Source organism: Acipenser ruthenus, unplaced genomic scaffold (assembly GCF_902713425.1).
Source record: "Acipenser ruthenus unplaced genomic scaffold, fAciRut3.2 maternal haplotype, whole genome shotgun sequence".
NCBI lineage: Eukaryota > Metazoa > Chordata > Actinopteri > Acipenseriformes > Acipenseridae > Acipenser > Acipenser ruthenus.
In genome coordinates this window covers 40,785-55,640 of record NW_026708181.1, presented here as the reverse complement: position 1 = coordinate 55,640, position 14,856 = coordinate 40,785, and the positions used below count along the sequence as shown (strand labels likewise).

The 14,856-nt window shown below is 47.8% G+C and overlaps 1 protein-coding gene across 2 annotated transcripts; it reads right to left on the bottom strand.

Moving 5' to 3' along the window:
* Positions 1-30: 30 nt before the first annotated feature.
* Positions 31-10,603, bottom strand: LOC117970932 (lysosomal acid glucosylceramidase-like). Of its 2 annotated transcripts, none has more exons than XM_059020207.1 (11): positions 10,339-10,603; positions 10,022-10,094; positions 9,395-9,592; positions 6,530-6,676; positions 5,773-5,906; positions 5,408-5,580; positions 4,753-4,990; positions 4,339-4,563; positions 3,991-4,154; positions 3,759-3,875; positions 31-689 (listed from the first exon to the last, which is right to left on the bottom strand). In XM_059020207.1, exons 2-11 carry the CDS (start codon positions 10,080-10,082, stop codon positions 584-586), a joined length of 1,563 nt encoding a protein of 520 aa, XP_058876190.1. In that variant the 5' UTR covers positions 10,083-10,094; positions 10,339-10,603; the 3' UTR covers positions 31-583. The 2 variants fall into 2 exon arrangements, with proteins under 2 accessions (XP_058876190.1, XP_058876191.1); XM_059020208.1 differs by having other exon boundaries at positions 9,395-9,589; positions 10,339-10,602.
* Positions 10,604-14,856: the final 4,253 nt, after the last annotated feature.

Sequence of the window (14,856 nt, the reverse complement as noted above, 5' to 3'; positions counted from 1 at the left end):
TGCGGGAAAGCAACACCAGACCAGGAGGTGTGAGAATCAATTGGGTTTTTATTACAGGGATTTCACACACGTTGAAATCATCGAGGAAAGAAATGTCCAGCGGCGGGCGTGTGCTTAAATAAAGAACAAAGAAGAGCGAATGACAAAGCTGGTTAAATAGTTAATGAGGGGTTCGCATTTAATCACAGACAGTGTTTTTAGATTGCAATCAGCAGAGGCAATTCAACATCCCAGCTTGTGCTCCAGGCACAGAGAAAGAGAAGCATCGCGTCTCGAGTTCTGTACGGTCCAGCGGTGTGGAAACCCATCGCTGCATTCTCCTGTCCAGTGTGTCCGTACCCCACGCTCACGACGTGGCCCGCAGCTACGGGTTCAAGCTCTGCAGGACCAGCTCGGACCTGACTCAAGTATTTCTCTTTAATATTTTACATTGTTATATTAAAATGCAGAGTGGTGATCAGAGAAGCGCTCCTCTAAAGGGCAAAGTGTGGTCACTGACGTCACCACTCGGGTTTCTATAGTTACTGTGTCAACGTTTTACAGCCTGAATTCCGGTAGAAATGAAGACGGGAGCCTCGTTATTTCACTTCCGTTTCCACAGGAACGTCTCCATGGAGTGAGCGGGACAGACCGTCTCAATGTAGCCCACAGCAGGGTCCCAGATAGCGAAGTGCAGCGCCTCCGAGCCCCTGCCAAATACAACTCAATGAGATCTATACATTCAATATAAACGAAAAGGGCTTACATTAGAACAGCCCTAACCATGATGCAAACCTATCTCTCATCGGTGTATTATCACAGCTCTAATCCTCTCTCTCATCAGTGTATTATCACAGCTCTAATCCTCTCTCTCATCATGTATTATCACAGCTCTAATCCTCTCTCTCATCGGTGTATTATCACAGCTCTAATCCTCTCTCTCATCATGTATTATCACAGCTCTAATCCTCTCTCTCATCGGTGTATTATCACAGCTCTAATCCTCTCTCTCATCGGTGTATTATCACAGCTCTAATCCTCTCTCTCATCATGTATTATCACAGCTCTAATCCTCTCTCTCATCGGTGTATTATCACAGCTCTAATCCTCTCTCTCATCGGTGTATTATCACAGCTCTAATCCTCTCTCTCATCATGTATTATCACAGCTCTAATCCTCTCTCTCATCATGTATTATCACAGCTCTAATCCTCTCTCTCATCTCTGTATTATCACAGCTCTAATCCTCTCTCTCATCGGTGTATTATCACAGCTCTAATCCTCTCTCTCATCATGTATTATCACAGCTCTAATCCTCTCTCTCATCATGTATTATCACAGCTCTAATCCTCTCTCTCATCGGTGTATTATCACAGCTCTAATCCTCTCTCTCATCATGTATTATCACAGCTCTAATCCTCTCTCTCATCGGTGTATTATCACAGCTCTAATCCTCTCTCTCATCATGTATTATCACAGCTCTAATCCTCTCTCTCATCGGTGTATTATCACAGCTCTAATCCTCTCTCTCATCATGTATTATCACAGCTCTAATCCTCTCTCTCATCGGTGTATTGTCACAGCTCTAATCCTCTCTCTCATCGGTGTATTATCACAGCTCTAATCCTCTCTCTCATCTCTGTATTATCACAGCTCTAATCCTCTCTCTCATCGGTGTATTATCACAGCTCTAATCCTCTCTCTCATCTCTGTATTATCACAGCTCTAATCCTCTCTCTCATCTCTGTATTATCACAGCTCTAATCCTCTCTCTCATCATGTATTATCACAGCTCTAATCCTCTCTCTCATCAGTGTATTATCACAGCTCTAATCCTCTCTCTCATCGGTGTATTATCACAGCTCTAATCCTCTCTCTCATCATGTATTATCACAGCTCTAATCCTCTCTCTCATCATGTATTATCACAGCTCTAATCCTCTCTCTCATCGGTGTATTATCACAGCTCTAATCCTCTCTCTCATCGGTGTATTATCACAGCTCTAATCCTCTCTCTCATCGGTGTATTATCACAGCTCTAATCCTCTCTCTCATCATGTATTATCACAGCTCTAATCCTCTCTCTCATCGGTGTATTATCACAGCTCTAATCCTCTCTCTCATCATGTATTATCACAGCTCTAATCCTCTCTCTCATCAGTGTATTACCACAGCTCTAATCCTCTCTCTCATCGGTGTATTATCACAGCTCTAATCCTCTCTCTCATCGGTGTATTATCACAGCTCTAATCCTCTCTCTCATCAGTGTATTATCACAGCTCTAATCCTCTCTCTCATCTGTGTATTATCACAGCTCTAATCCTCTCTCTCATCGGTGTATTATCACAGCTCTAATCCTCTCTCTCATCGGTGTATTATCACAGCTCTAATCCTCTCTCTCATCAGTGTATTATCACAGCTCTAATCCTCTCTCTCATCGGTGTATTATCACAGCTCTAATCCTCTCTCTCATCAGTGTATTATCACAGCTCTAATCCTCTCTCTCATCGGTGTATTATCACAGCTCTAATCCTCTCTCTCATCATGTATTATCACAGCTCTAATCCTCTCTCTCATCGGTGTATTATCACAGCTCTAATCCTCTCTCTCATCGGTGTATTATCACAGCTCTAATCCTCTCTCTCATCATGTATTATCACAGCTCTAATCCTCTCTCTCATCAGTGTATTATCACAGCTCTAATCCTCTCTCTCATCGGTGTATTATCACAGCTCTAATCCTCTCTCTCATCGGTGTATTATCACAGCTCTCATCCTCTCTCTCATCATGTATTATCACAGCTCTAATCCTCTCTCTCATCATGTATTATCACAGCTCTAATCCTCTCTCTCATCATGTATTATCACAGCTCTAATCCTCTCTCTCATCGGTGTATTATCACAGCTCTAATCCTCTCTCTCATCATGTATTATCACAGCTCTAATCCTCTCTCTCATCATGTATTATCACAGCTCTAATCCTCTCTCTCATCGGTGTATTATCACAGCCCTAATCCTCTCTCTCATCGGTGTATTATCACAGCTCTAATCCTCTCTCTCATCGGTGTATTATCACAGCTCTAATCCTCTCTCTCATCGGTGTATTATCACAGCTCTAATCCTCTCTCTCATCATGTATTATCACAGCTCTAATCCTCTCTCTCATCGGTGTATTATCACAGCTCTAATCCTCTCTCTCATCATGTATTATCACAGCTCTAATCCTCTCTCTCATCAGTGTATTATCACAGCTCTAATCCTCTCTCTCATCGGTGTATTATCACAGCTCTAATCCTCTCTCTCATCATGTATTATCACAGCTCTAATCCTATCTCTCATCATGTATTATCACAGCTCTAATCCTCTCTCTCATCAGTGTATTATCACAGCTCTAATCCTCTCTCTCATCGGTGTATTATCACAGCTCTAATCCTCTCTCTCATCATGTATTATCACAGCTCTAATCCTCTCTCTCATCGGTGTATTATCACAGCTCTAATCCTCTCTCTCATCGGTGTATTATCACAGCTCTAATCCTCTCTCTCATCGGTGTATTATCACAGCTCTAATCCTCTCTCTCATCGGTGTATTATCACAGCTCTAATCCTATCTCTCATCGGTGTATTATCACAGTCCTACCTAGTTATACAAATCACAAGCTTTCATACAAACACACATATTTCTAAGCTACATTTCAACAGCATGGGAGATTTGGGATGTTTTTGATCACGTTAGCGCAGTGGCGCTGTTCACACTGTAGGGGGCGCTCTGGTTAGAGTTACCTGTTGAGCACGATGACCACGCCCGCCCCGTCCGGCCTCAGGAACGCTGTGGTCTCCAGTTTGGACTCTGCACTGGGGTCCAGTCCCACGCGCTGGGAGCCCTCAGGAAGGAATTTGCTGCAGAAGTAAAAGTGATGAGATTGAAGTGACACGGACACAGACACACACACGGACACGGACACGCACACACACACACACGACACAGCTAGCACAGTCAACATGCTGTATGCACCTGAAGTGTGCCAGGCTGTAGAACATGGGCTGCTTGTAGAACTCGTCTTTACCGGGCTCCACGATCACCGGGCTGTCCACAAAGTTCTGAACCCAATTGGGCCCGCCAGAGAGGTCCAGAGCCAGGTTCCAGTCAGTCCAGCCCGTCACAAAGTGGTTCAGATCCTGGGAGGAGAGAGAGGCGGGACAGGGGTGCGAGGAGGAGAGAGGGACGAGGTAGGGGATGACAGAGAGATGGTGTGAACGGGGGTGAAGGTGAAGGGGGACAGGCAGGGGTTGAGTGAGGAGAGCGAGATGAGAAGCCGGTTTGAATCTCAGCTCCAACACGCACAGGAAGCCACTCGCTCACCTCGATGATGTCATGGGCGTAGCGCTCAGCACGGTCCCAGCTGCCCAGCCGCACCCCCTTCTCCCAGGGAAAGGAGCCCGTGCACGCCTCGCTCGCAAACAGGAAGTAGTCGGGGTACAGGCTGTGCGTGGCCCCCAGAGTGAGCTCCGCAGGGACCACAGAGTCCAGGTACCAGTGCACTGCGATCCCATGGACATAGCGAGCAGCGCGGGGGTCACCGAGCACCTGGGGGGAGCGGGACGGGACCTTTCAAACTTCACTGATACAAACATTTACATTCAAATTATCTGAGAGGAGAGAGACAGCCGTGAGCAAAACATCTGCCTCTCCTGGGACTGAGACAGGATTTAATATTAGAACTCTAGAGAGGCGTGATTCAATCCGCTAGCGTAACATTCCTCCGCAGCGCCTCACCACGTGGGCCCAGCGAGGCAGCAGCAGCCTCTGGTCGTCCAGGATCATGAGCTGCACGCCACGGTGCGGGCTGGAGCTCAGGGCCGGCCCCAGGTCCGAGGCGATGAAGTCACGCTGGCGCTCCGGGGTGAAGCCCAGGCACTGGAAGGGGTAGTCAGTGATCATCCCGGCCGAGGGCTCGTTCTCAGCAGTCACTGCCCAGAACGAGAGGTTATAGCGGGCATACTCGTCCAGGAACCTGGGGGCAGAGACACACATCTTATACATGCCCTGTCTCACACTTTAAAATATATTTCAAACATAAAATAAATATCTTTTGCACAAGTCTGTGTGTCTGTACCTGATGTAGTACCGCGCCCAGGCTTTGTGATACAGATTCCTGTCTCTCTCGCTCTCTGTATGTGTGTCTCTGTGTGTGTGTGTGTCTGTGTGTGTGTGTGTGGCTGTGTGTGTGGCTGTACCTGATGTAGTACCGCGTCCAGGCTTTGTGATACAGATTCCTGTCTCTCTCGCTCTCTGTATGTGTGTCTGTGTGTCTGTGTGTGCGTCTGTACCTGATGTAGTACCGCGTCCAGGCTTTGTGATACAGATTCCTGTCTCTCTCGCTCTCTGTATGTGTGTCTGTGTGTCTGTGTGTCTGTGTGTGCGTCTGTACCTGATGTAGTACCGCGCCCAGGCTTTGTGATACTCATTCCCCGGCTCCCCCCGAAGGGTCCCCTTGCCGATCAGCGCGTAGTTGGTTTTCATCCAGGAGGGGGAGCTCCAGGGGCTGGCGAAGAGAGAGAGGGGGCGAGGAGAGAGAGCCTGGGCTCGCAGGAGCAGCGGGATCTGAGAGAGAGAGATCACACTGGTACAGTACTGGAAACCGCAAGCAGTTTAGTGATTACAAGCCTCAAGTGGCCAAAAACAATACATACTTGAAGAAATAATTGATTTGGGCTAAAGATATTTAACATGCACTGGCACAGAACCCCCCCTCCCCTCTAGGGGGCAGTCTCACCCCAGGGCCTGGCCGCTCACCTTCATCTTGGTGTCCTCTTGCGCCAGGCTGAAGTTCTTGAGCTCGAAGTCTCCGGGCGTGTCTGCGTAGGTGTAAACACGAGTGGAGAAATCACAGCTCGCCATGGGCACCCGAACCACAGTGTACTGAATACCTGAGAGCAGAGAGAGGCAGTGAAATACACACTGACACACACCCCCCCGAACCACAGTGTACTGAATACCTGAGAGCAGAGAGAGGCAGTGAGATACACACTGACACACACACACACACCCGAACCACAGTGTACTGAATACCTGAGAGCAGAGAGAGGCAGTGAGATACACACTGACACACACACACACACCCGAACCACAGTGTACTGAATACCTGAGAGCAGAGAGAGGCAGTGAGATACACACTGACACACACACACACCCCCCCGAACCACAGTGTACTGAATACCTGAGAGCAGAGAGAGGCAGTGAGATACACACTGACACACACACACACCCCCCCGAACCACAGTGTACTGAATACCTGAGAGCAGAGAGAGGCAGTGAGATACACACTGACACACACACACACCCCCGAACCACAGTGTACTGAATACCTGAGAGCAGAGAGAGGCAGTGAGATACACACTGACACACACACACACACCCGAACCACAGTGTACTGAATACCTGAGAGCAGAGAGAGGCAGTGAGTACACAAGGATGTTGTCTTGGAGTCTGTTGAATAGCAAACTGTGGTCAATGTTCACACCCCCCCTCCTTGGACCCAGACGAGACTCACCATGCTCAGAGAAGTACGCCTCCAGCAGGTTGTCCTGGGTACTGACAGACAGGGACAGGATGTTTATTGCAGCCGCGTCGGTCATGGCGCCCCCAAACCCCTTAATGCGCTGGTGCTGCTTCGCAGTGTTGAAACTGAGCTTGAGAACTGAGGAGGAAAACACCCAGAGAGAGCACAGTGTAACCAGCCAGGGTGCAAACACACACCCACACCGAGCACAGTGTAACCAGCCAGGGAGCAAACACACACCCACACCGAGCACAGTGTAACCAGCCAGGGTGCAAACACACACCCACACCGAGCACAGTGTAACCAGCCAGGGTGCAAACACACACCCACACCGAGCACAGTGTAACCAGCCAGGGTGCAAACACACACCCACACCGAGCACAGTGTAACCAGCCAGGGTGCAAACACACACCCACACCGAGCACAGTGTAACCAGCCAGGGAGCAAACACACACCCACACCGAGCACAGTGTAACCAGCCAGGGTGCAAACACACACCCACACCGAGCACAGTGTAACCAGCCAGGGTGCAAACACACACCCACACCGAGCACAGTGTAACCAGCCAGGGTGCAAACACACACCCACACCGAGCACAGTGTAACCAGCCAGGGTGCAAACACACACCCACACCGAGCACAGTGTAACCAGCCAGGGTGCAAACACACACCCACACCGAGCACAGTGTAACCAGCCAGGGTGCAAACACACACCCACACCGAGCACAGTGTAACCAGCCAGGGTGCAAACACACACCCACACCGAGCACAGTGTAACCAGCCAGGGTGCAAACACACACCCACACCGAGCACAGTGTAACCAGCCAGGGTGCAAACACACACCCACACCGAGCACAGTGTAACCAGCCAGGGTGCAAACACACACCCACACCGAGCACAGTGTAACCAGCCAGGGAGCAAACACACACCCACACCGAGCACAGTGTAACCAGCCAGGGTGCAAACACACACCCACACCGAGCACAGTGTAACCAGCCAGGGTGCAAACACACACACCCACACCGAGCACAGTGTAACCAGCCAGGGTGCAAACACACACCCACACCGAGCACAGTGTAACCAGCCAGGGTGCAAACACACACCCACACCGAGCACAGTGTAACCAGCCAGGGTGCAAACACACACCCACACCGAGCACAGTGTAACCAGCCAGGGTGCAAACACACACCCACACCGAGCACAGTGTAACCAGCCAGGGTGCAAACACACACCCACACCGAGCACAGTGTAACCAGCCAGGGTGCAAACACACACCCACACCGAGCACAGTGTAACCAGCCAGGGAGCAAACACACACCCACACCGAGCACAGTGTAACCAGCCAGGGAGCAAACACACACACCCACACCGAGCACAGTGTAACCAGCCAGGGAGCAAACACACACCCACACCGAGCACAGTGTAACCAGCCAGGGTGCAAACACACACCCACACCGAGCACAGTGTAACCAGCCAGGGTGCAAACACACACCCACACCGAGCACAGTGTAACCAGCCAGGGTGCAAACACACACCCACACCGAGCACAGTGTAACCAGCCAGGGTGCAAACACACACCCACACCGAGCACAGTGTAACCAGCCAGGGTGCAAACACACACCCACACCGAGCACAGTGTAACCAGCCAGGGTGCAAACACACACCCACACCGAGCACAGTGTAACCAGCCAGGGTGCAAACACACACCCACACCGAGCACAGTGTAACCAGCCAGGGAGCAAACACACACCCACACCGAGCACAGTGTAACCAGCCAGGGAGCAAACACACACCCACACCGAGCACAGTGTAACCAGCCAGGGTGCAAACACACACCCACACCGAGCACAGTGTAACCAGCCAGGGTGCAAACACACACCCACACCGAGCACAGTGTAACCAGCCAGGGTGCAAACACACACCCACACCGAGCACAGTGTAACCAGCCAGGGTGCAAACACACACCCACACCGAGCACAGTGTAACCAGCCAGGGTGCAAACACACACCCACACCGAGCACAGTGTAACCAGCCAGGGTGCAAACACACACCCACACCGAGCACAGTGTAACCAGCCAGGGTGCAAACACACACCCACACCGAGCACAGTGTAACCAGCCAGGGAGCAAACACACACCCACACCGAGCACAGTGTAACCAGCCAGGGTGCAAACACACACCCACACCGAGCACAGTGTAACCAGCCAGGGTGCAAACACACACCCACACCGAGCACAGTGTAACCAGCCAGGGTGCAAACACACACCCACACCGAGCACAGTGTAACCAGCCAGGGTGCAAACACACACCCACACCGAGCACAGTGTAACCAGCCAGGGAGCAAACACACACCCACACCGAGCACAGTGTAACCAGCCAGGGTGCAAACACACACCCACACCGAGCACAGTGTAACCAGCCAGGGTGCAAACACACACCCACACCGAGCACAGTGTAACCAGCCAGGGTGCAAACACACACCCACACCGAGCACAGTGTAACCAGCCAGGGTGCAAACACACACCCACACCGAGCACAGTGTAACCAGCCAGGGTGCAAACACACACCCACACCGAGCACAGTGTAACCAGCCAGGGTGCAAACACACACCCACACCGAGCACAGTGTAACCAGCCAGGGAGCAAACACACACCCAGACAGAGCACAGTGTAACCAGCCAGGGTGCAAACACACACCCACACCGAGCACAGTGTAACCAGCCAGGGTGCAAACACACACCCAGACAGAGCACAGTGTAACCAGCCAGGGTGCAAACACACACACACAGGGTTGATAGAGTTAAAATTAAGACAACCCAAGACATTTTGAGATTTTACATATTTTAAAAGATTCGAACCCGGGTCTTTGCTGGTCTTCTGCACCTCTCCAGTCTTCCTGTCCAGTCGAGCCCCTGCCTGGCTGCTCTGGAAGGACACATAGCGCCCCCTGCTGGGCAGCTCCAGCGGCCCGGGGGAGTCGCAGTAGGTGGAGTTACACACACACACCACGGAGCTGTGCCCGAAACTGCGCGCCACACAGGGTCTGCTGCCACCTGCTGGCGGGAGGGAGGCATGATAAGGGGTGAGAAACGCATTCATAAACACATTAAGAAATTACATGCAGCGTGTTGCTCTGTGAAAAAAAATGACTTGGTCAAGTACCTTTATACAGGCAAATATACAGGCAGTGCTTTTACAATGTACTATCAATGTAACAGCATAACAGTGATTTCAATTGAAATGACATATGGGTGTTCAACAGGCTGAATTCTGGCAAAACAGCGCCCCCGTGTGGCTAAAGCGATGTGTTGCTTTACTTTTGTTTTTTTGTTCGTGGGTGTGAAAGAGCTCCTCCTGGCGGCCACAGCAGTGACACGCATTTTAATTCCAGCACTTCTCGAATATATATATATATATATATTTTTTTTAATAGTTTCGGTTACTCGCTCAACGAAACGGACAGATAAATACAACGATTGACCCACCGCGTGCCACAGTGACGACAGCCAGCAGGACGAGAGCAGTCCGAACGGCGTCCATCTGCATTGAACAATCCGGCTGCGTGAAGAGAGAACAACTGGTCAGCAAGAACCATAACCGGACCGTACCTTACAAATGCGTGGGGTCAAGAACTGGGCATGCGCGTTAGGAGCAGGCATTGAAGACCGAGGACTGTCTGTTTACAAACATATTTACAAACAAACAAGCAAACAAACAAGCCTAAATTAGTAACATACTGTATTTTATTACAAAGGAATAAAATAAAAACATTATCGTTACCGATGTGTTTTCATATTATTACCTGAAGTTGAAAAGGACGCTTGCTATTTCAATCGCACACGACTCAGTTTCGTCTTCTTCAATTTCCTGAAGAAATGTTTTATTTATTTTTTTAAACCCAACCTGTAAACGAACTATGTTTGCATCCCTCTATTTTAAATGAAAATGTACATGTCGCCACGGTCCACGTCACTCCCGCTGTATTTACACAGCAGCGTCGCTTTCAATATGACAGTATTACTGCCTGGACCCTCTCCACACTAACTGCGAACAGCAGTCACATGACCCTGTCTGTGTGTCAGCTGACACGCACCGCACCGCCACGCCCCCCCCCACACAGCGTAAAAACCCATGAATTCTCAACAGCGATGTGTGTGTGTGAGAGGGTGCTCTACTCTTTATAATATATCTCTATCTCTCTCAGAATAGACCCTGCAGTGTGTGTGTGTGTGTGTGTGAGAGGGTGCTCTACTCTTTATAATATATCTCTATCTCTCTCAGAATAGACCCTGCAGTGTGTGTGTGTGTGTGAGAGGGTGATCTACTCTTTATAATATATCTCTATATCTCTCAGAATAGACCCCGCAGTGTGTGTGGTTATGTGAGAGGGTGCTCTACTCTTTATAATATATCTCTATCTCTCTCAGAATAGACCCTGCAGTGTGTGTGTGTGTGAGAGGGTGCTCTACTCTTTATAATATATCTCTATATCTCTCAGAATAGACCCTGCAGTGTGTGTGTGTGTGTGAGAGGGTGATCTACTCTTTATAATATATCTCTATATCTCTCAGAATAGACCCTGCAGTGTGTGTGTGTATGAGAGGGTGCTCTACTCTTTATAATATATCTCTATCTCTCTCAGAATAGACCCTGCAGTGTGTGTGTGTGTGTGTGAGAGGGTGCTCTACTCTTTATAATATATCTCTATATCTCTCAGAATAGACCCTGCAGTGTGTGTGTGTGTGTGAGAGGGTGCTCTACTCTTTATAATATATCTCTATATCTCTCAGAATAGACCCTGCAGTGTGTGTGTGTGTGAGAGGGTGCTCTACTCTTTATAATATATCTCTATATCTCTCAGAATAGACCCTGCAGTGTGTGTGTGTGTGTGTGTGAGAGGGTGCTCTACTCTTTATAATATATCTCTATCTCTCTCAGAATAGACCCTGCAGTGTGTGTGTGTGTGTGAGAGAGGGTGCTCTACTCTTTATAATATATCTCTATCTCTCTCAGAATAGACCCTGCAGTGTGTGTGTGTGTGAGAGGGTGCTCTACTCTTTATAATATATCTCTATATTTCTCAGAACAGACCCTGCAGTGTGTGTGTGTGTGTGTGTGTGAGAGGGTGCTCTACTCTTTATAATATATCTCTATCTCTCTCAGAATAGACCCTGCAGTGTGTGTGTGTGTGAGAGGGTGCTCTACTCTTTATAATATATCTCTATCTCTCTCAGAATAGACCCTGCAGTGTGTGTGTGTGTGAGAGGGTGCTCTACTCTTTATAATATATCTCTATCTCTCTCAGAATAGACCCAGAGAGTGTGTGTGTGTGTGTGTGTGAGAGGGTGCTCTACTCTTTATAATATATCTCTATCTCTCTCAGAATAGACCCTGCAGTGTGTGTGTGTGAGAGAGGGTGCTCTACTCTTTATAATATATCTCTATATCTCTCAGAATAGACCCTGCAGTGTGTGTGTGTGTGTGAGAGGGTGATCTACTCTTTATAATATATCTCTATATCTCTCAGAATAGACCCTGCAGTGTGTGTGTGTATGAGAGGGTGCTCTACTCTTTATAATATATCTCTATATCTCTCAGAATAGACCCTGCAGTGTGTGTGTGTGTGAGAGGGTGCTCTACTCTTTATAATATATCTCTATATCTCTCAGAATAGACCCTGCAGTGTGTGTGTGTGTGTGTGTGAGAGGGTGCTCTACTCTTTATAATATATCTCTATCTCTCTCAGAATAGACCCTGCAGTGTGTGTGTGTGTGTGAGAGAGGGTGCTCTACTCTTTATAATATATCTCTATCTCTCTCAGAATAGACCCTGCAGTGTGTGTGTGTGTGAGAGGGTGCTCTACTCTTTATAATATATCTCTATATTTCTCAGAACAGACCCTGCAGTGTGTGTGTGTGTGTGTGTGTGAGAGGGTGCTCTACTCTTTATAATATATCTCTATCTCTCTCAGAATAGACCCTGCAGTGTGTGTGTGTGTGTGAGAGAGGGTGCTCTACTCTTTATAATATATCTCTATCTCTCTCAGAATAGACCCTGCAGTGTGTGTGTGTGTGTGTGTGTGTGTGAGAGGGTGCTCTACTCTTTATAATATATCAAATTCAAATTCAAATTCAAATTCAAAAATGCTTTATTGGCATGACGAGAGCGCTCAGGTATTGCCAAAGCTTTTATAATACAAAACAGAAATAATAAAACGGAAATACAATTACAGAACCTAACAAACACAAAAAAACAATGTTCCCTTCCCTTTGAACGATATAACTCACTCCCTCCCTCCCTCCTCATCACCAGTAACCCCATGGTCATGTATGCAGGGTGTCACACACTGTCCCTCAGGTTGTGGCAGGCAGACACATACTGTGCTGCTAGATTTGCAGTTCGCTCCTCCTCTCCTAGAAGGATGGGGATTTTACTCGAATTGGAGAGGAGGTTAAACTCTGCCATTTGTTTTTTGAATTGGGGGATATATCTCTCCCGTATCTCTGTGTATTTTGAGCAGGACAACAGGAAGTGCATTTCTGTCTCTACCTCTCCCAGATCACAGTGACCGCACAGCCTTTTTTCTTTGGCAATCCAGGTTTTTTTGTGCCGGCCAGTTTCGATGGCCAGGCTGTGGTCACTGAGTCTGTACTTGGTCAGGATCTGTCTATGTTTTGTGTTTTTGACCCTGACCAGATATTCTGCCAGGGTAAATTCTTTTTTTAGGGCCAGATAGCATTGTAATTTATTGTGTGATTCAATTTCGTTATTCCAGTGTACTTTATAATTGTTTTCCAGATTTAGATTAATTTGTTTCATTTTTTGTGCTGGGAGTTTTTTGTTGGTGGTGTTCTGAAGCTCGCTGGTATTAATTTGACTTATTTGGCTGAGCTTCAGTACTCTCTCAGAATAGACCCTGCAGTGTGTGTGTGTGTGTGAGAGGGTGCTCTACTCTTTATAATATATCTCTATATCTCTCAGAATAGACCCTGCAGTGTGTGTGTGTGAGAGAGGGTGCTCTACTCTTTATAATATATCTCTATCTCTCTCAGAATAGACCCTGCAGTGTGTGTGTGTGTGTGTGTGAGAGGGTGCTCTACTCTTTATAATATATCTCTATCTCTCTCAGAATAGACCCTGCAGTGTGTGTGTGTGTGAGAGGGTGCTCTACTCTTTATAATATATCTCTATCTCTCTCAGAATAGACCCTGCAGTGTGTGTGTGTGTGTGAGAGGGTGCTCTACTCTTTATAATAGATCTCTATATCTCTCAGAATAGACCCTGCAGTGTGTGTGTGTGTGAGAGGGTGCTCTACTCTTTATAATATATCTCTATCTCTCTCAGAATAGACCCTGCAGTGTGTGTGTGTGTGAGAGGGTGCTCTACTCTTTATAATATATCTCTATCTCTCTCAGAATAGACCCTGCAGTGTGTGTGTGAGAGAGAGGGTGCTCTACTCTTTATAATATATCTCTATCTCTCTCAGAATAGACCCTGCAGTGTGTGTGTGTGTGTGTGAGAGGGTGCTCTACTCTTTATAATATATCTCTATCTCTCTCAGAATAGACCCTGCAGTGTGTGTGTGTGTGTGTGAGAGGGTGCTCTACTCTTTATAATATATCTCTATATCTCTCAGAATAGACCCTGCAGTGTGTGTGTGTGTGAGAGGGTGCTCTACTCTTTATAATATATCTCTATCTCTCTCAGAATAGACCCTGCAGTGTGTGTGTGTGTGTGTGTGAGAGGGTGCTCTACTCTTTATAATATATCTCTATCTCTCTCAGAATAGACCCTGCAGTGTGTGTGTGTGTGTGAGAGGGTGCTCTACTCTTTATAATATATCTCTATATCTCTCAGAATAGACCCTGCAGTGTGTGTGTGTGTGAGAGGGTGCTCTACTCTTTATAATATATCTCTATCTCTCTCAGAATAGACCCTGCAGTGTGTGTGTGTATGAGAGGGGGCTCTATCTTTATAATATATCTCTATCTCTCTCAGAATAGACCCTGCAGTGTGTGTGTGTGTGAGAGGGTGCTCTACTCTTTATAATATATCTCTATCTCTCTCAGAATAGACCCTGCAGTGTGTGTGTGTGTGTGTGTGTGAGAGGGTGCTCTACTCTTTATAATATATCTCTATCTCTCTCAGAATAGACCCTGCAGTGTGTGTGTGTGTGAGAGGGTGCTCTACTCTTTATAATATATCTCTATATCTCTCAGAATAGACCCTGCGGTGTGTGTGTGTGTGTGAGAGGGTGCTCTACTCTTTATAATATATCTCTATATCTCTCAGAATAGACCCTGCAGTGTGTGTGTGTGTG